The sequence below is a fragment of the Poecilia mexicana genome, unplaced genomic scaffold (assembly GCF_051168715.1).
Source record: "Poecilia mexicana isolate PSO_F unplaced genomic scaffold, ASM5116871v1 scaffold_1, whole genome shotgun sequence".
NCBI lineage: Eukaryota > Metazoa > Chordata > Actinopteri > Cyprinodontiformes > Poeciliidae > Poecilia > Poecilia mexicana.
This window is the reverse complement of record NW_028263370.1, coordinates 15,887,266-15,906,651: the sequence shown is the minus strand read 5'-3', so window position 1 is coordinate 15,906,651 and position 19,386 is coordinate 15,887,266. Positions and strand designations below refer to the sequence as shown.

General features: G+C 38.5%; 1 protein-coding gene across 3 annotated transcripts in view; it reads right to left on the bottom strand.

Moving 5' to 3' along the window:
* Positions 1-2,716: 2,716 nt before the first annotated feature.
* pik3r5 (phosphoinositide-3-kinase, regulatory subunit 5) overlaps positions 2,717-19,386 on the bottom strand; it is a 30,185-nt gene continuing 13,515 nt past the window's right edge. For 2 of the 3 annotated variants that reach the window (XM_014995084.2, XM_014995085.2), the window contains exons 3-18: positions 15,236-15,351; positions 15,085-15,153; positions 14,599-14,737; positions 14,110-14,179; positions 12,829-13,006; positions 12,575-12,740; positions 12,161-12,229; positions 11,224-12,074; positions 10,138-10,263; positions 8,543-8,674; positions 8,337-8,430; positions 7,854-7,930; positions 6,836-6,929; positions 5,226-5,308; positions 4,043-4,158; positions 2,717-3,843 (exon numbers count right to left, since the gene is read on the bottom strand). In XM_014995084.2, the coding sequence (XP_014850570.2) occupies positions 3,693-3,843; positions 4,043-4,158; positions 5,226-5,308; positions 6,836-6,929; positions 7,854-7,930; positions 8,337-8,430; positions 8,543-8,674; positions 10,138-10,263; positions 11,224-12,074; positions 12,161-12,229; positions 12,575-12,740; positions 12,829-13,006; positions 14,110-14,179; positions 14,599-14,737; positions 15,085-15,153; positions 15,236-15,351 (2,531 nt within the window). In that variant the 3' untranslated portion in view covers positions 2,717-3,692. The remainder of the gene's footprint in view (positions 3,844-4,042; positions 4,159-5,225; positions 5,309-6,835; positions 6,930-7,853; positions 7,931-8,336; positions 8,431-8,542; positions 8,675-10,137; positions 10,264-11,223; positions 12,075-12,160; positions 12,230-12,574; positions 12,741-12,828; positions 13,007-14,109; positions 14,180-14,598; positions 14,738-15,084; positions 15,154-15,235; positions 15,352-19,386) is intronic. The other variant, XM_014995087.2, reaches the window with a different exon arrangement.

Here is a 19,386-nt window from a genome sequence, read left to right as displayed (position 1 = left end):
CTCGTGCGGCGCTTCATAGCTTAGCACTTTTGCATTTCTTTTTCTGAATTGATTTCGGTTTATTAAATTTATTTTACAACACTGACGTCAGGTGATTTTCAACATACAAAGTGCCACAATCCAAAAAGTAAATTGGGTGAATATATGACTAAAAACTTTAAATGAAGCTGAAGTAAGTACATGTAATGACAAAAATTCTTTGTGATTATTTAAATGGATCAATCTCCAAGTCCTGTGTTTCAGGTTCTTATATAGTTTTTTTTTTTAAATAGTCTGCAGTATTTATTTATTTATTTATTTTAATTTAGCAAGCTGGAGGTTTCAGATGTCTTTTGTGCTATTTATTGATGGGGAACATGGTGAAATGGAGAGTCCATTGTTTGTGTTCACCTGTCCTACCTATGTCATGTCTGTTTGTTTTACTATGGTCAAAACAAAAATACAAAGTTTTTGAAACAAAGCATTTTTTTTTTCCATAAGTTTTGCCTGCACATAATTAACTGACTGGGCTGTCTTACATTTTCATAGGTGCAAGTGTTCAGTGAGAGCACCAAACACCAAAGATTTCTGTTTTGTTTGTGATGTCAGTCACCAGCTGAATTATCAACGTGTCCTATCAAAACACAGACTACACTGACATGAGCTTGGCACTTCAGGAAACGTTAGAAACAAATGAAAAAGCTCTGCGTGTTGCAAGTGACTCATTATCAAACTCTTATCCTCACTTTTTTAACCAAGTGACTCATCTGTTGAATCAACATGTTGAGGTTAATCTGGGAGGAACTGGATAAGACAATGTGTTTCTGGTTGTCAGAAGAAAGTGATATTGCTGCATTTAGAGTATCGTTGGTGAGTGAGCAAAGTACTACATTAATAACAGTACTAATGTAACTCATGCAATAATGATGAAATACTATCGATTTTAACAACATATTAGACTGAGGGCTCAATATCACCAAAGTTATTCTTAGATAACTTGCATGTCTCCAATCAGTGCCAAATAAAAAAAAATATTCTGATCAGAAGGTACCTAACAAATTAATAACATAATAAAAAATGAAAAGTTAACATCAATTTTAAAAATCTACACTAATTCAGTATTTAGCTATTTCATAGTTCAGATGTTATAGAACATTATAAAATGATTTGAGATGTTAGGTTTGTCAAATATACAGCATAATCTGATTGGTGACCTTTCACATGGCACCAACTGCTGATCAATCACCTTGTCTGTAGCATAGCCTCACCCTTTAATATGTTTTAAAACCAGTGAAAACAATTTCAGTGTATAAATTTTACGTATAATTATGTGTTTATTTTAAATTGTAAAGGATTTCCAATCGTTTTTGTCAGATTTTTGTGTATATATATATATATATATATATTTAGTTGTAGTTATAATATTAAAAAAATTGAACTCATTTTTGTGAGCTGTATCACTTTTGGTTCTACATAGTTACAATGTTTGCAGTGCAGTTACACCCTTAAAACAAAATATTGTAAAAGCAAAAAACAAATAAAGAGAAATCACAGCCTTCTTTGAGCTGATTTCACTTAAAGTACAGTGCAATCCAGACCACATTAGAAGGAAGTGCAGCTGCTTCTAACGCATGTCTGCTGAAACCGAAAAATGACTGCTAAACGCATAAGAAAGCAGAAGCTGAAACTCAGAGGATTTACCACACTTGGCTCGGCAGCACTTTAACTTAGTCCATTAAAGAGATAACTTAGTAGCTAAATCCTATTGGTCGAATACATTTGATTAAGTTAGTATTACAATGTGTGAGCAATTCTATAAAAGCAGGAGTTTTGTCAGTTCAGAGGTCAGAGATCTGTTATTGAGAATACGTCAGCAATAAGCTACTGTTCCTCTCTATCAAACTGGAACTTTTTTTGTTTTTTTTAGAAGTTTATCTCTTCTACTTGGAGTTAATTAATGTTCCTTCCAAACCCCATGAGACTAATATTCTCAATATTCTGGGAAAACTTACACCAGTTACATTGTGAAATACTCAAAGAAGTTACAAAATACCCCAGAGCTCCATCTCAGACTCCACAGCCCCCGGTATATTAAGAGGTAAAAGTTCATGACATTAGAAAACTGATCCAGTGTGGCTTTAAAAGGGGCTTCAAGGAAGTATTAGTTTTACCCCTTGTAGACTGCCATTTAAATGCATCCAAAACTGTCACTCAAAAAGGTGATATATTTCTACCAGTAGTGCCTGTTGACCCACATGTAGCATATAAAAAATATTCACCTGCCTCTGAGGAGTCAGTTATGCCTAATTATACGTGATTGTACAAAGTGCATGCCAAAACGTATATATATCCTAAGTTCTATAATTAAACTGAAAAATCTCTGCCTAATATAGAATTTGATGGTAAAAACGTTAAAAATATGTCACTGTAAATGAATCCAGGCACTAAGGCGTTAGGGATGTGAACAGTTATGGAACCAGGTCAGTGCAATTTATTCATTGTTTCCTCTTCCTATGATTAGATTATATGTTTAAATGTGCCAAATTATAGAGACAAAGTTCTGAAATGATTTCTAATTTACCTATATATATATATATTCCCATTAGCCACTTTCCTAAGGCATTTGCAAGTGCGAAGGGCTTTCCTTTTGAATAAATGTGACTTTTTTTATGATGGGTGCAATATCACTCACAAATAAATATATTATTTTCCAATTAGAAAGAAAAACTCCCAAACATTACAAAATACATTTTATTGTTACACGCTGTATTACATTTTTAGAAAGTGCAGTTATCGGCAATCAGTTACATAGGAAGACGTCCATGTAAGTGCATTTCGCAGCACCATAGTATCTATCTCTATTCTTCATCATTTTGTCGTCTTAAAGTTGGATTGTAATTTTTATCCCCCCGAGATATATTACAGTACTTACAGAGAGTTCAAATTATGTGTACATGTGGAGCTTTAATGAAAAGTCAACAGGGACCCCTAGTGGTCATATTTATAGCTGCGGTTAAAACTGACAGAAGTAGCTCCTTGGGAGAAATATTATCAGATTATCATACACATAAAAACATAATAGAATCAAATAAAAGTTATAGTACATCAAATATGTTAACAGCAAATACTTTACATGTTGTACATCTTATAGTGTGCTTTCTCAGATTTTGTCAAATAATCTGCAACGGCTCAGAATCGATGGTCGTGGCTTGACGAAAACATGTCATCACGGTGATTCCAGTGTAAATCCTATCTTACCTGATAATTTTAATATTTACCCTGATCAACCATTATATGTTCTAATGGAAATGTGGTCAAAGTCAGTTCTGTCTACAAACTCAAAAAGAAAAAGGAACTGAGAACAAAGCAGTCAAACTTAAAAAGTTTTTTCATAACAGCGAAGGCCTGCATTGCACAGATAAAGCCCCTCCTGTTTCCAGGCACTCTTGGTTTAATATAAGTTAAGAGTACTGGTGTGATCAGAGGACAGCCAAGCCTGGAGTTCATTGTGCAAATGCTCAGTTTCCAAAACCTGCATTCAAAGTCAGCCATATTGGATTGAATCCAACTAATTTAAAAAAACAAAAAACAAAACAACAAACAGGCAAAAACAACGAAAAGTCCTGAGTGCTTTTCCTCCTGCAGTGTGTGCAAAGTGTACAATGAATAACAGTGCTGAAGATCTTTCCGGCAGAATCCAGTGATGAACGTTTTCAGGGCAGAGCCCCGCTGAAGGTTACGATGGGTAGGCAGAGCAGAGAGCAGAAGGTTGGGTTGAGAGGCTGGATCTGAGCAGAGGCCTGCCATTTTCTTAGCCTCCAGTCAGCTGAGCTGTCAGGCTTGTAGCACACAGATATTTCACATCTGGATGAGACAGGAGGACACACATGGGATAGAAGACACTTGATCATGAGTCAGCAGATAAGAAAATGGCACACCCTAAGAGACAATACAATGAGATCAGATGGGAAATTATCTGAAAAATGAAGTTAATTTCTCAGCGTGTAGCGGTGGTACTTCTATCAACGAATCCGTTTTATTGATTTCTCGTTTGATTCCATACCTGGTGACACTTTGCAGTATCTTCTTTTCATCCTGGTCCAGACAAATGGCAAACGTCGTGTTTCCAGCTCCACTGACCTGCACCTTGTCCACCTTCACCTCAGTCACGGTGAGCTGCTGCAAAGACGAGCCAAACAAAAGCAATAAATCTTTGGGTTGGTTAAAGCACTGAGAAACCTTGACAGACCAACACAAAGTTGTGCTAAACTGTACAGTGAAAATAATACAAGCAATGTTAGTTTTTTTTTTCTGTGACATGTAGTGTTTCACATGCAGAACAAAATGTCAAATTTTGATTCCATCTTAGCTGAGCACTTTCTTTTCACACGCTAGCTGTAAAATGGCTTGTGGCAAGTTTGCACAGAGAACTTCCCATAGCTTTCTTTTTAACAATGGGAAACTTCCATGATGGCCAGATTTGAAGTACACAGTCAATAGATGTCCTGTCATAGGTTCTCCCATTGAAGCTGTAGATAGTTTTGCAATTATGCCATACTATTTGAATAACCCTTTGAACATAGCTTGAGGTAAGACAATAGATCAAACTGGTTTTTAATTTATGGATATCAGAGTACAGGAGGATAAATCTAAATGCACTTGTCCCTTCCCAGATAATTTCTTGCAAAAAAAAAAAAAAAGAAAGAAACACTTAACCATGTATCATTTTTGTCCCAATTCACAATTATTACAAATTTCTTAAAATTCCTTTAAAAGGTATTGAAGTTTGTGGTTTAATAAGACAAAATGTGGAAAATGTTAAGAGACATGAATACTTTTGCAGGGCACTGTGCAGAAAACAGAGTCGCTGTACTTTGGTTAATTATAAGAAATTGAAACCAGCCTACGCACATCATTTTAAAATGACTGAAAACTCTTTAGTGCGTGAGAGACTGAACTGTAATGTTGGGGAAACATTTTTCTTTTTTTTTTTTTTCTTTTTTTTTTTGCAAAAACGCAAAAACAAATATTCTGTGTTGTGGGTTTTTTGCTCTATCGAGCCGTTTGTGAGAAAAACTGCTTTCATTTATGTTTTATTTGTGAAATCAGAGCATGCGATGCTATCAAAGTCAAATTCAGGTCTGCGTCTTTGTAGGCTCGGCGCTGCAACTTTGTTTGCGACACCGTTGCGCGACAGCGTTCAAACCACAAACCACTGAGATGGGCTGATGTCACGTCAAGCTTACCTGGTTGTAGCCCTTCTTGCTTTTGCCGTTCTGTCTCTTCAGGACCTCAGTCATGGTGAGCTGCAGACACTCCATCTTTGAATCTGACACAGATTTATGTAAACATTTAGTACACTTTCTCCTCTCACAGAAGTTTCACACACGTCAAGGTCTTCAACATGGGAATATGTGAAAAAGTGACAAGTATATACAACAAACATACTTGCAGTCCTTTTTACAAATTAATCTCTTGTTGCAGTCGCAACACTGCTGTGGAACTGCTACAAAAATCAAATCTTTAATTTGAGTTTCTCACATTGATGGGAGCGTTTTCCCAGATTTGGTCACTACGGAGTAACACAAGTACAACAAACCGATGGGAGTTTGTTAATAAGTCTCACCAAGTCAAACGGGCTCACAACTTATCGACTGTACAGAGGTCAGGCACCCTAACAACAGGAAACTACATTAGATTAAACCAGCCAGTCAAATCTGACTTTATTGTGAGCAAGGGAAAAGTAAAGCAGTCATCTTTCACCCAGCTGTTGGTCCTGTAATTACATGCACTAGTCTTTGCTTCATGCAGCTAGAGAAAACTGCTGGCGTATCATTGCATAAATTTAAACTGCAGTGACTGTGTGATAGAAAATGAAAATTTTATAACCTCGGCAAAGCTTGATGCCACTAACCAGTCAGTCCTGAAGCTACCAGGACCTCAAAGACATCTGTGTGCAAGTTTTCATCTGGTAGCTCTTTGGAAATCTCCTTGTTGGTATAAAAATGCTCTTTAAATTATGTCAGACTGTTGCATCTTTGCTATTTGTCCTATATTTAGTTAAGGAAATTCTAACAAAGTGGGTTTTTCTAACAGACTACTGGTTGCAAAACACCTACTTTGGTCCTTTGCCAAGTTACCCATTATTAGTAGATGAAACTGCCTCATCTCTTACTTTTGGAAGCCTTTTGGAACAATTCAAACAAAGGCTAGATGGCATTAACTTAAATATGATATTTTGTACTGGACTGAAAATGAGTGCAAAAAGTAGCAAAAGTGCAATGAAAAACACAAAATGTCCTTCAGACAGCCTGAAGAACCACTGTTTGACTAAAGAAGTTTTAAAGGTTTGAGTCCTTGTCAAATGGCGGTTTGACTAAAGTCCTACAGAAGGAAAGGCTTGTAGAGCCTCTTATTTTGGAGGAGACCCCATAAGGGCAAGTCCTCATGTGAATAATGTTTTTATTTTTTATTTTATTTTTTCTTATTTTTTATTTTTAAATCTCTTTATCTTCACTTTAATTTCTTTTTATTTCTCTTTCTCACTGTTTCTTTTTCTTAAAATCTCTCTCTTTCTCATTGTTTATTCAATGTCACATGCTGTTTTTATTTTAATTATGTAAAGCCCTTTGAAATGCCTTGCTGCTGAAATGTGCTATACAAATAAAATTTGATTGATTGATTGTTTCAGACTACTTAAAAGGATGCAAGAAAAGAGCAGTGTGCGACTCAAAGGTTTTGAACAATACTGCTATTTAAAAAAAAAAAACAACTTTGATCTTCTGTCTGTTATAGACACACAAACACATACACAAAAATCTGCAGCTACACATTAGAGCATCAAATAGTGGTCTACCTAGTTCCTCAGGGTTCTTGCATGCTTTGATCAAGTTCATTGAAGTACAGACTTTGGTTTCTCTTTTCCACTGGCTCCTTCCACTAACAACCACCTGAATGAGAAGGAAAGATGCATGAAAAAGACACTCTAAAGCAGTGAACACCGACGTGTAACATGGGAGTCAATAAAAACAGAGATCTGACTAATAGTGAGTAACTGCACACAGCCAGTATGTCACATTATGTGATGAACACAACATGTAGGGAATGGACGGGTGAAACAGAGATTTATTTTTTACCACAAGCTGGAGTTATGCTTGAAATGTGTGAAGGTTTTGCCTTTTCAAAACAAAACAGATGTGTATCACTAATACCCAACTAGTGTGCATGGTTTTAATGATCATGCATATAACGTTGGTGGTTTTCACATCTGATCAGCATGAATATATCAATATAACATCAAATATTGCCCTTTCAAAATGGTTCTTCTTAGCACCTTTTACAGGCTGGAATGTACAGAATATATTTGAAACATTTCAAATCCACCATTTTCCATAATATTGAAATGTTTAAACAACAGAAAGAGCAACTTTGTTGTACTCTGGCTTTCCTGTTATTGTTTATATACTAAAGATAGTAATTTTTTCCCCCCTCAGTAACAGCGTCCGCACAGAAGAGTGTTGTTGTCGGCCTGACCTAGTAGCTTTTAGGTGTGGTTAGCTAAAAAAAAAACAAAAGATCAAACTAAGCTGATTCTGGTTACTGCCTGATTTCTCAGTGCATCTCCAGTAAAAATGTTTCAAAAACATTGAAAGTATGTGAGCACGGCCTTTTTCAGGACAGAGCGCTCGTTTTGAGGATGTGATTTTGCTAGTTTAGTAAAAGTGACAGAAACTGAAAGCAGCAAATTTTATTAAAAGAGGAAAATCAGCAAGAGTTAAAAATATAATGGTGTGCTTTATAACTAAAAAAAAAAAAAAAACACATATAAGACGACAGTTTTTACAGAATGCAGTTTTAACTTGCGACTGCCTTACCCTGTTGTAAACCACCTCCAGGGTAAGAGGCACTGCTTCTCTGTCACCATCAATGCCGAAGCGTTTGCTGGCAGCACCTGGAATGAAAAAAAACCCAGGACCTACGTTTAAACCAACATCACGCTAACAGTTTGGTTATATATCAAAGCATAACGTATTCCAATATTAAATATACTACCCATTAAACCAAAATATGTTTTTATGCGATGTTTGGTACTGGAATTTTTCCCTATACATTAGCTGCAAAGCAAAGGGTGTGATCAGCTTTCCCTGAATATTTACTTCTGTTTGGAAATGAAAAACCAGAAGTGCAAGCAGCAGTAAGTAAAGCGGCGAAAGGAGAAGTGACGTTCATGGTGTTATACAAAAAGCAGATGTTCCTCTTCTATGAATACAGCCCCCGCTCATTTTTAACCGATGATGCATTCAACTGCATGACAATGTGTAGAGGTTGCTATGCGCTTGCTTGCGTGCCACCCTCACCCATGGCCTTGATGGCTCGTGTTCCTGCGGTGTGACCCAGCTCCAGGGAGTGAACAAACACCTCGGTCCTCCTCTCTCCACATGCCAGCATCATCTGCAAAACCCGAAGTGTGAGAATCACTTAGAGGACGGTGGTGAAGCATGTCGCCGAGGAGGATGTTTAAAGAAACAAGGGTGTGCACCACAGCTGAGTGAGAGCGAATTACCTCAGCCTGATAAAGCTGGATGAGCGCCGGCCGTGCTGCGTAGCGGCAGTAGTACAGCACCAAGTCGGCCAGGATGGGCAGGCGCTGCTCGTAGGAGCTATCGTAGGAGGCCGACTCAGTTTTTGAGGTTTGCTGAAACAACATTTAAATATGAGTGCAAAGTTCCAGGCAGGGCAGTGCGAGCAAGGTTGAAGCATGACGTCAGGCATCACTAAGTCACAGTGCATTCCAAAAGTAATAACCCAGGAACTTTTTATTTTTGTCATGTTACTGCGATGGATTTTAATGTATTTTTGGGGGGGATTTTATGTGAGAGAACAACAGTGGGGTTAAAAGGCCTGGATTATAAGCCTGGCGGGCCACCAGGCTTTGCTTGTACCCCCACCAGGCTAAGCATTGTTAATTTTTTTTAAGTCTTTTTAAAATGTTTGCATTTTTTAAGACTTTGTAGTTGGTGTTCAGGTGTTAATCTTCCAATCTTTTGATGACACATAATTACTAAGTGACATTTTCAAATTTCCTGTCAACTTTAAACATTTTTGAACCCAAAAACATAACGGGCCGCTGGATGAATGACTGCCCTAGTGCCCAACCGCCGGGCTTGGCAAGTAAGATAATTGAGTCAATGCATTGTTCTACTTTCTGCAATAGTAGATGTATTTTACAGGTTTTCCTGCATCTCTCTTCCAGCTTTGTACATCTAAACCAAAATTTTCACCCCTTTTTTGCAAACATCCAGAGCATCGATGAACAGGAGTTTCAGGTTTTAACATGTTCTCAACTGATCTGGACTTTGACAGGAGCTTTTTAACATTAAGTCTGAATATCTAATCAGTTTCATTGTAGCTCTGGCTGTATGTTTAGGCTAATTGAAAAAAAATCCCTGCAGCATCTCTCGCAGGGATTTTTTTTTTTCCAGGGCAGCCTGGCATTTACCTCCCAATCAAAGGCATCCCATCATCATGGTGCTGCCACCACCATGTTTCATGGAGGGAATAATGTGTTCAGGGTGACATGCATTGATATTTTCCCTCCACACACCATTCTCCATAAATATCAAAAAACTTAATTTTGGTTTCATCTGACCAAAGCATAACTTTCCACTTATTTACTGTGTCCCCTAAATAGCTTCTTAGTAAAATGCAAATGGGACTTGTAAGGTTTTAGTTTTTTTAAGTGGTCTTGTCAACAGACTCTTCTTGCTGAACAATTAATCAGGATTACTATAGACATCTTGGCTGTTTCTTTCATGAACTCTCATCGTGATCCACTCTAATTTAGGTGGAAAGCCATGTCTTGGGGAGTTTGAAGTTGTGTCACACACTTTCCAGTTATTTTAATAGGTAAGAGAGAAAAGGTCTCTAAAGACGATCAGAAAACCATGTGTGCCTTTTCTTCCACTTCACAATTATGCACTACTTTGTGTTGCTCTATTGTAGAGCAACACACATTAAGGTTTGCAGTTATAACATGGCATGAAGTCACTGCACACCTCGACATTTATCACTTCCAATGAATTCCAGTAGCCAAAAGTCAGGTCACAGAATGTAAAAAGAAGAAAAAAAGAATAACCAGTGGAAGTTGACATTCTGTACCTGGCAGACGACGTTGGTAGGCAACTTGAGGAGACTGAGGGTGTTTCTTTCGTACCACGGGTCCAGCATGCCCAGGAGATGTGCAATGTCATTAGTGCTGTCGCCTGTGCCTGCGAGGTTCTGGTCCTAATGAGGCAAAAACAACATGTGTTACTTCACTTTCACATTCCATGTCGGCATCAGTAGCTAGGCAGGTTGTGAAAGCCTGTTTATTGCTCTGTGTTGCTGTTGCTATGTTATTGAATGACCTGGGCATATTTGATCATCTGGGCCTGGTAAAGACGGCAGCTCAGTCTGTCATGGGCTCAGAGAAGAAATCCCTGAATCCAACTTCACCACTTCATGTTCGGGTTTTGGTTTTTCTCATTCATCACATTCATGCCTGCATTTTAGACACCGGTGATTTACTGACTGACATATTTCATGAGCTAATTTGCGATTTAATTTAAAGTTAAAATTAAAAACTCTGGTGTCCTGTCTTCCTTTATTTTGTATGATTTGGAGGCAGCAGTAACAAAGGTTAGAAACAAAAGACTGAAATTCAGAGAGTTCTCAGTTCATTTATGATCTTTTTTTTTTTTTTAATATAACCATAACATTAATTTTGAATTTACAGAAGAAATTTCAGTTGAAATCTGGCTGGCTTACCAGATAAAGTAATTAAATTTTATATCCAAATATTGTATTCCCTTTCAATCTTTTCACTCCTCCAGACTGTCAGTGCAAGAACACCTCATCTTTAAGTGTTTCATTGACTTGGGTTTTAAGTTAATTTTGGTTATCTATGAATAAAAATTGTTATTCTCATTTCCCAGAAAACTATTTTAACATTTGCACTGACTGCACAATATTTGCATTTAATAAAAGGGCATTTTCTAAACTTATCTTATTCTAGATAGTTTTCAGTTTCTTATCTGGAAACTGGAACTGACTGATCCTGGACAGAAAAGCGCTGCGTTTACATCAGGGAATTTCCCCAATCAATTTTTTTTTTTTAATTATTATTTTTTGCATGGAATCTATGAATAAACAGATAAGAAAAACACATAGGACAATAAATAGTTCAATCAGTTTTCTACTACTCACCCAGGGAAGGCCCGATCCTTTCGGAGATCCAGTTTGAAGCAAAGGAGTGGAAGACCTCCGATGACCGACTCCTGAGTCCCTCTTGACTGGCACAAAGTAGAACTGCAGGTTAAAGGCTCTTGTGAGACGAGGACATGTGCTCTCTTTCCTCCTCAGGCTGCTGTAAGCCCGGGCCACCTTCCCCGCGACATGGTCCGCACCGAACACCACCACTCTTAACGTGGTACTCTTATTGTCCTCATCGCTGCTCAGGATGGGCCTCCTTCGGAAGCAGATGTGTCGTAGCGCTTGGCTTTGGAGCCTTGGCAGAGAATCAGAGCTGAACAGTTTCACCTGCTGGGGCAGAGAGTTGGAGCGAGTTTCCCGCACCACCAGAATGTCTTTAGATTCAGAGTTGCCCAAGCTCTTAGCCCTGGAGAGCATCCGGGGATTCTTGGGTTTGATAAATAGTCGGTGGAGGTGCTGGCTGAGGCGAGACGACACCTTGCTCGACTTCGGAGAATATTTCTCAGCTACAGGAGAGGAGCTGATGTAGTCGTCGGAATCGTCGAAGTAGTCGCTGTCGACCCCGGATGTGACAGAGAAGAGGGAGGGCGGGTAGGACTCGGAGGCCAGAGACATGGTGGAGAACATGGAGTCTTTGGAGGTGGTAGAGGTGGAGGAGATGGTGGAAAAGGTAGAGACGCGGTGACTGCCGTTGCAGTCGACCAGAGCAGAGCCTACTCCTCGACCTTCCTCGTCATCTTCGGTCCCATCCTGCTCGTCGTCAGAGTCGTCCTCCTTCTCCTCCACAGCCTCCTCGGAGGCGCCAAATTCATCAGCGTCGAGCTCCAAAATGGTGTGGAGAACATCTGTTCGAGTCAAAAACGTTCACGTCAGCTGTGGGAAATGTTATGAGCACATCTAGACTGTAACTGTATTAAGCTGCAAAATTTACCGAAGTTATCCTTCTCCCAGTGAAACATGTACGTTTTGGCTGTGGGTAAAGGTAAAGTCTGAAGGTTTCCTGCAAATGAGCAAAGGACAAGTGGGTTATGGTCAGATTCCAGCTCAAATGGCAATATCTTTCTACGTTAGATCAGGAGATACACAGAGAAACTGGCTGATGACTAGAATCAACTGACTTTACTCATCTGGCCCAGATTGGTAATCGGTGTGTTAGAAATTAAAGACTGGATATTTTTCCACTGAATGAACACAGTGGAGACTGATATTACACTGTCATAAACATGAAGGCGTATTCATGAATGTTTATGACCATCATGAAGTGTCATTTGGTATAAACTGAAAATGTCGCCAATCCTTCTATCCATATCCTAAACCTCTTGCTTATTGCTAAGCATCGTCTTACCATCAGAACTCCTCCCATTAGATGAAGGGATTTTAAGTGTCGTCCTCAAACGCTCCAGTTCCTGGATGACGTGACTTCGAGCTGTACCCGGATCGCTCACGGCGGCCGTCTCCAAGATGTCACTCACCAAGGAGAAAATCTCCTTCAGCTCGTTCACAGATTTTGGCTGCAAAAGTAAAAATTTCAAATTAAACGTGTTGTCTCTCGTGTTTTCTTGTACACAAAGCACTTTGCCTCCAGCTTTGGGAGCGCACCTCCAGGGCCTTGTGGATGACCTGCAGAGGATACTTGGTGCCCAGCGTGGACTGGAAGGCGTGTTTAATCAGGGTGATGTAGGTGTCTTTCTGCGAGTGCTGAATGCGACTCAGCTGCTCAGCCACGGCGAGAAAGTCGGCAGGAACCTCATCGGGGTTCATCAGCAGCACAGTACTGCTGGCGGCAGAGAGGTGGAGTCAGGCAGAGTTCAGTGTCGCACAGGGAGTGATGCAAACAGGATGCTACACGGTTGTTATGAGCTTATCGGTGTGAAGAAGGGTGAGAAGGGGGGATTTCCAAGCTCAAAACAGCTCTCCCAAAAACAGGCGATACTATCATATTCTAATTTGGACAGAACATGAATAGTCCTTTGCAAAAGTGTGCATGCCCGTTGAGCGTTTCACATTTTGTCACGTTAAAGCCACAAGCTTGTTGAGATTTTAGGTGACAGATCAACACTCAAAAAGTGGGAAGAAGTAGGTGAACCTACTCTGAGAGCCTCAAATAAAATCCAGTGGCTTCAGAAGAAACCTGATTAGCACACAGAGTCAATCTGTGTCCAATTTAACGTCAGCTTAAATTCAGCTGAAGGCTTCAGAAGTTTATTAGAGAACAAAAAGAATCATGAAGACCAAAGAACACAGCATACAGGTCAGGGAGAGTTTTTTTTAAAAAAAAAAACTCTTTTTATAACTCTTGAAAAAGAGTCTAAAACAATATCAAAAATATGGCGTCTACAAACCGAGTGTTCAACAGATCTGTTGAGGTAAGGAGAAAATCATAAGAAGTTGTGTAGGGGAAGAAAGTGGTCTGATCAAAGGAGATGCAAACTATTTGACCTACATGCAAAACACAGTATGGAGGAAAATGCACATCATCCTTAATGGTGAATGGTGGCACTGGCACCATCATGTCATGGGGATACATTTTATTCAGCAGGTACAATGAATTCAGAGTTGATAGAAAAAGATGGATGAAGTTAAAAACTAGAAAATCTTGGGGGGAAAAAAACTTGTTGGAGGCAGTAAAACCCCTGAGACTGGACTGGACGTTCAGCTTACAACATTGCAAAAAAAAAAAAAAAAAAAAATGGATAAGTGGAAATTTGCCTGGTTTTGTTGTTGGTCTGTCATCTAAAATACATTTTAAGCCTGTCAGAATAACACCATAGATTCTTATGTACATTTTTCAATATGCTGCAGCAGAAGGAATTTGTTTTATATTATAAAGTTTTTAGCGAATGCTAAGTGCCAGTTAGGAACTACACAGTGTGAACATACATGGTCTTTGAAGTATAGTCCGAGCTGTTCAGACCCTGCTCTTCTCTAACCAGCCTCTGAAAGGAAATTCCTGTGAGAAAAGTGAAAAGAACACACACAAAAAAAAAAAAAATCAGCCCAGATCAGTACAACCACCTGCAAGGTATACCTACTTACTACCGAACAGACATTCATTCAGATTATTCAAATGATTTCATTCAGTTTATCCAATGGTATTTCCATTGGTGGTTTCTGTAAACTTCACAGCTCCACTGTTCCTGATTTTTGTTCCGTAGAGGTTACAGATACATCCGCTTTCACAGAAGAAGAAGAAGTGCCCACAAATCCCTAAGCCGGGACATCATTCTGTCCCCGCCCTGATGCTGCAGTTCACAAAAATCATCATCCTAAATGCAAAGCCTAAACTTGCCACTAGGGGGAGTGCTCTCCTCATAAACTGCAAACGTTAGAAACGAAAAGAATCTGAAACTGGTGTGTCTTTGTATTTACCAGGTGCCTTGATCTCCATCTGCAGCATGGAGAGCAGCTCTCTGCACACACTGCAGTACGGCTCTGGCCAAGTGAGGAAGCTGTAAAACACCTCCAAGGCTTCCTCCAGGAGCTCAGTGTCTGGGGGACAATATGGAGTCTGCAACCAAAACATAACTGAGAAATTTAGCTAAACAAAATTATCGCTCTGGGATAGACTAGATGAACATATTAGCTACATTACTAGCATTTAAAAGTGCAATTTCGTGTTTTTCCTTTCTTATATTTCCACTGCTTGTTGTAATTAGTGACTTTAGGTGCATCACTTTGAACAATTTTTTTTCTAGCTTGCGTGCGACACTTCAAACTAACCTCATAATGGTTTCAATAGAGGAACTACAAAAGGTGACCTGACAAACAGAGTTTTGCTACGTGTGCTTCGAACGGTAAATCGTTTTTCTTTGGCTAAAAAATGTGAGCTGACGTTTGCGCTTAGAGAGGTCGTACCTGCAGCAGAGTGGAAGTGAACATGATGGCGAGGGGGGCCACCAGTTCATACTGACACTGCTCCTGAGCCTGGACTCACACACAGGGAAAAAGAGGAGCTTAGTGACCACTGGATTAAAATCATTCTGCAGTGTGAATGATCTCTGGTCACCTCTTTAGTCTTCCTGATGATCTGCTGCAAAAGGATGAGGAAGTTCTCAGGATCTCTTTTGACGAGCTCCTCCAAGCTCCAGCGATTCATCGACTGACCCGCAGAGCACATCAGAACTGAAATGCGACAGAGAGCAGCACACACTTAACACACGTGTGATATAATGGGACAGAGTTAGTAGATCGATTTTTTTTTTTTTTTAAGTACAGTAGGCATAAACAGGGTGCTTGATTTTAAACGACTTAATAGAAATAGAAAGAGGAGCAATGCAAGATGAAAGAGGAAATATAACCAATAATTAAAAAGTTTTTTTTTTTTTAACAGAGTAATAAATTGTGAGACTAATGCAAAGTTTGCATGACAAATAAACCATGTTCAGAATACCTTGCATTATATTTGTAATATCAGTGATTCTTGAGAATAGGGACAAAATGTGTTTTAATTTTCCCATAATTTTTTTTTTTTATTATTATTTCTCAACCTTATGTATGCAAATATGACAAATAATGTTTTGGAAATGTAAAGATGCTAAGGTGCAGACTTCCCAGTTGCAACATTTTTTTTTAAAAATGTAATTTTTTATCAACCTGACCCAGAACTTTTTCATCACCATCTGACAAAAAATAAATATAAAATAATTTTTTAATGACCCTATTAGTGATATTTTTACTCATTTTTACAGACAAATGCTTCTCAAGAAACAAAAAAAAAATATTTAAAACAAAAAAACAACAAAAAGTCCATCTGATGGAGTTGACAGTACATGATGGAGTTGACACAGAACTGAAGGTGGTGACAAACTAGTGAGTAAAATGAAAAACTTGATACATGTGAAGTAATGCAATTCATGTAAAATACATTAGAATGAATTAATTGCACATTTTAAGTGGGATTTGACAACAATTTCACTGAAAGAGTCACAAAAACTCTGATGGAGTTGACATCTGACGGAGTTGACAAAATGCCAAACTACCTCAATTTATATGATGTTATTCTGAAGGAGGCCATATTGTAGCTCGTCAGGTCCATGAAATCTTTACATTATACCAAAATTAAGCTTTTATTTCACAAAATTTCATCAAAGTTTTGTAAATTGTCAGTTATGGTCTTGGCACATCATGGTTGTGAAAAACAATTTAGGATTAAAACAGAAGAAAACACTAAAGAATAACATAAGCTAACCGGAGCTAACTAGCCCTCCTAGCAAAGGAAGAGAAAAGACGGCGTCATGGGGTCCTCAGAAGTTCTGGTGCCCCCCAATAATGCCTGATCTTTTTTACATTCTTTTAATTTCTGACAGTGTTGACAAAAACTAGGGACACATTTGGAAAATATCTAAAAATTATTTTTAATTCAATGTATTGAATGTATACTTAATTGTCATAATACACAATTTTAGTATTTCTGTAATTGTTTTACACTATTATAATGTATTGAGTTCTGCTCCTGGGCAAGGGATTTTACAGGCATCATCCACCGACTACAATGTTTAAAATAAAAAAATATTCAGCAAACACCAGGAAAATATACATTGTTGTGCTCACATGACCCAGGTTAGTTGAGTCAGATATTTGAAAAAAATTATATTTTGTGTATATTTTATTCAAATTTTGTGCTTTATCCATAGAACCTATTTTGTCCCTATTCTCAAGAATCACTGATATAAGATGCGTTTCCTGTTGCAAAAAATTGTAAATACGTGTACCGTCTAAACATACAGATTTACAACAACAAATTGCAAAAATAAAGAAGTGCTACAATAAAATCTGTGGAGTGACTAGAAGATAGTTAAAACTTTTAGAATAGACCCTCTCAGCAAAGATTTACAGCATTTTAATACCGTGTGCTTGATGAACGAACAAGTAAATGTTCTGTTTGACCGAGCAATTGAAGTGTTTCAACAGTTTGAAACAGAAAGTCGAAAACAACAACAGAGAATCAAAATTACACCGTTTAAAACCACACTCACTTGATATGTTTCACACTTACAAAGCCAGCTGAAAGGTGAAAGTACCTCTGCAACAACAACTCCCCAAGTGTGCATGTATCTTTAGAGCTCAGATTCCAAGGGAACAACAAAACTTTGTTTACTGATGGTACGCAGAAATATTTGTAGGTGACACATCAGGAACTTTCTGCTCTAAATACCTAAGACGGTTATCTCCAAAAAAAAAAAAACATTGAAGAATTTGTTTTGTAATCACCCGATTTACTGGCAGCTCTTTAGGTGTCCAATTTAAAAATTTAACTTCTGCCTTTACATTATACTGTTACGCTTTAAATCTGATCACTTTTGCACTTTACATGAACAGTACAAACAAGTAAGCAATCACAGTTGCAGGCTTACATTATACTTAGAAAGATGCCCTGAAAAAACCTCAAGCTTCAGCTCGAGTTTCAATCAGATTTGGGTCGATCGAGGTAAAAACCCTGCTATGTATCTTTCTGTGTCACTGGTTGACGTACGTGCGACAAAATGTTGATGTGATCCTCCGCCTTTGTTTTTTTTTTGTTTTGTTTTTTTTATGCTGTGCACCGCTGTAACTCCTACCTCATGACGCCTCACTCAGTGCGGTGTGTGCCAACCACTTCCTCCCAGCTGTCTATTTCACGCTACTTCCTCCAACCCCCAATAATACGCCGCTCGGTAGATCTGAAAGCAACAGTGTCGCCGCCAACAACAACAAGCTCAAACATCTATGTGTTTATGTGAGAGCTGCTGCTTGGGATGCCTGTGGCGATAGCATAGGGCGCTAAGAGGGAGCAAACCGCTGCCTTTTGCAAGAGTCAATCTCGAGGTGTAAATATTACTCAGAAAATGGACAGCTTTTTAATTTCTGAGAAACGGAAGCGCAGTCCCACAAATTTGCTACCACACTTTTAAAAACAGCCTAAGGCCCGAACACCACAGTATGTACCAAGTTTCCTCTATACTGCAATCTTGACACACGTTTCAAAAACACACTGGGAGTTTTGACTTTGTACTCTTGTTGTGTCATATAATCAAACATTACGTAGCACATGTACGCCCTGATTGGTAGGACTATATAGTGTAATTATGCATCTTATTTTCACTTAGAAGCTGGGTTTAAATTTTGAAAAGTAAATGCCAAAAAAAGTCCAACAAATGGGGGAAATGTCTATGGTTTCTAATCAACCACACACTCAAAATCCAATATGGTTATCTCAATGCTTTATATAAATATACAGCACTGATGTTTCAAAGTTTCAAAGTGCAAAACTGAAAGACTGTTTGCTAACAATAGTTGGCCTGTTCACTAAAGATTTCAGTTCTAAAACCAAACTGGTTTTTTAGAGTTTAAACTGGGGTTAAAACAGCATGGGTTTTAATTTACTCCTAGCTCAAAGTCCCGACCTCAGCGGTAAGTGAAACACAGCAGAAGCAGCTGAAGGTCGTCAGTTCCTTCAGTTCATGTGGCAAATTCTCATCGTTTTCTCCTCGTCACTCGTCTTTTGCGTTTCCAGCTAAGCCAAGTTCAAAGTGCTCGACAGATCATCCGTTTCGGCTCTTTCTGCCTTTACATTCTAGAAAACTTGCTCATATATATAGCATTGTGAATATTTCATCTGAAATATCAATATTAATTTCTTGGCACTCCAAATATCCATTGCGGTACTTCAGCTATTTGAGAAGCATCGTTTCATACAGCATGTCGGCCATAAGCGACGGAGAAGATGCCAACTTTACCATTGAAAGCATACAAAAGCTGCTTTGTTTACTCAGGTTACCTACGATGTCACTGTTGCTTTGTTCTGCCGAGAATCACACACTCTACCACACAAACGGCTAAAAATTGTTGATTTTCAATTAACATATCCGTTCTTAGAATATTGCTCTGGAATTAGGAACGATATTCTTGCATGTTTAAAAATAAGGCACCAAGACATAAATACACAGACAAGCTTAAACCACCTGGCCCTCATTTCTGGGGCCCATAGAAATAGACAACACTGTACTAAAAAAAGTCAGGCTGACAGCAGCCACATAGGCCTTCATGTAAGGCATCACTTTGACAAGAAAAATCATGCTGTTCTACTTTTATCAGATCTTGGGTCATAAATAAGACCTTGTTAGTATTTTAGTTTTATAAAAAAATTTAATCCACACATATTCTGATTGTTTTCTATGG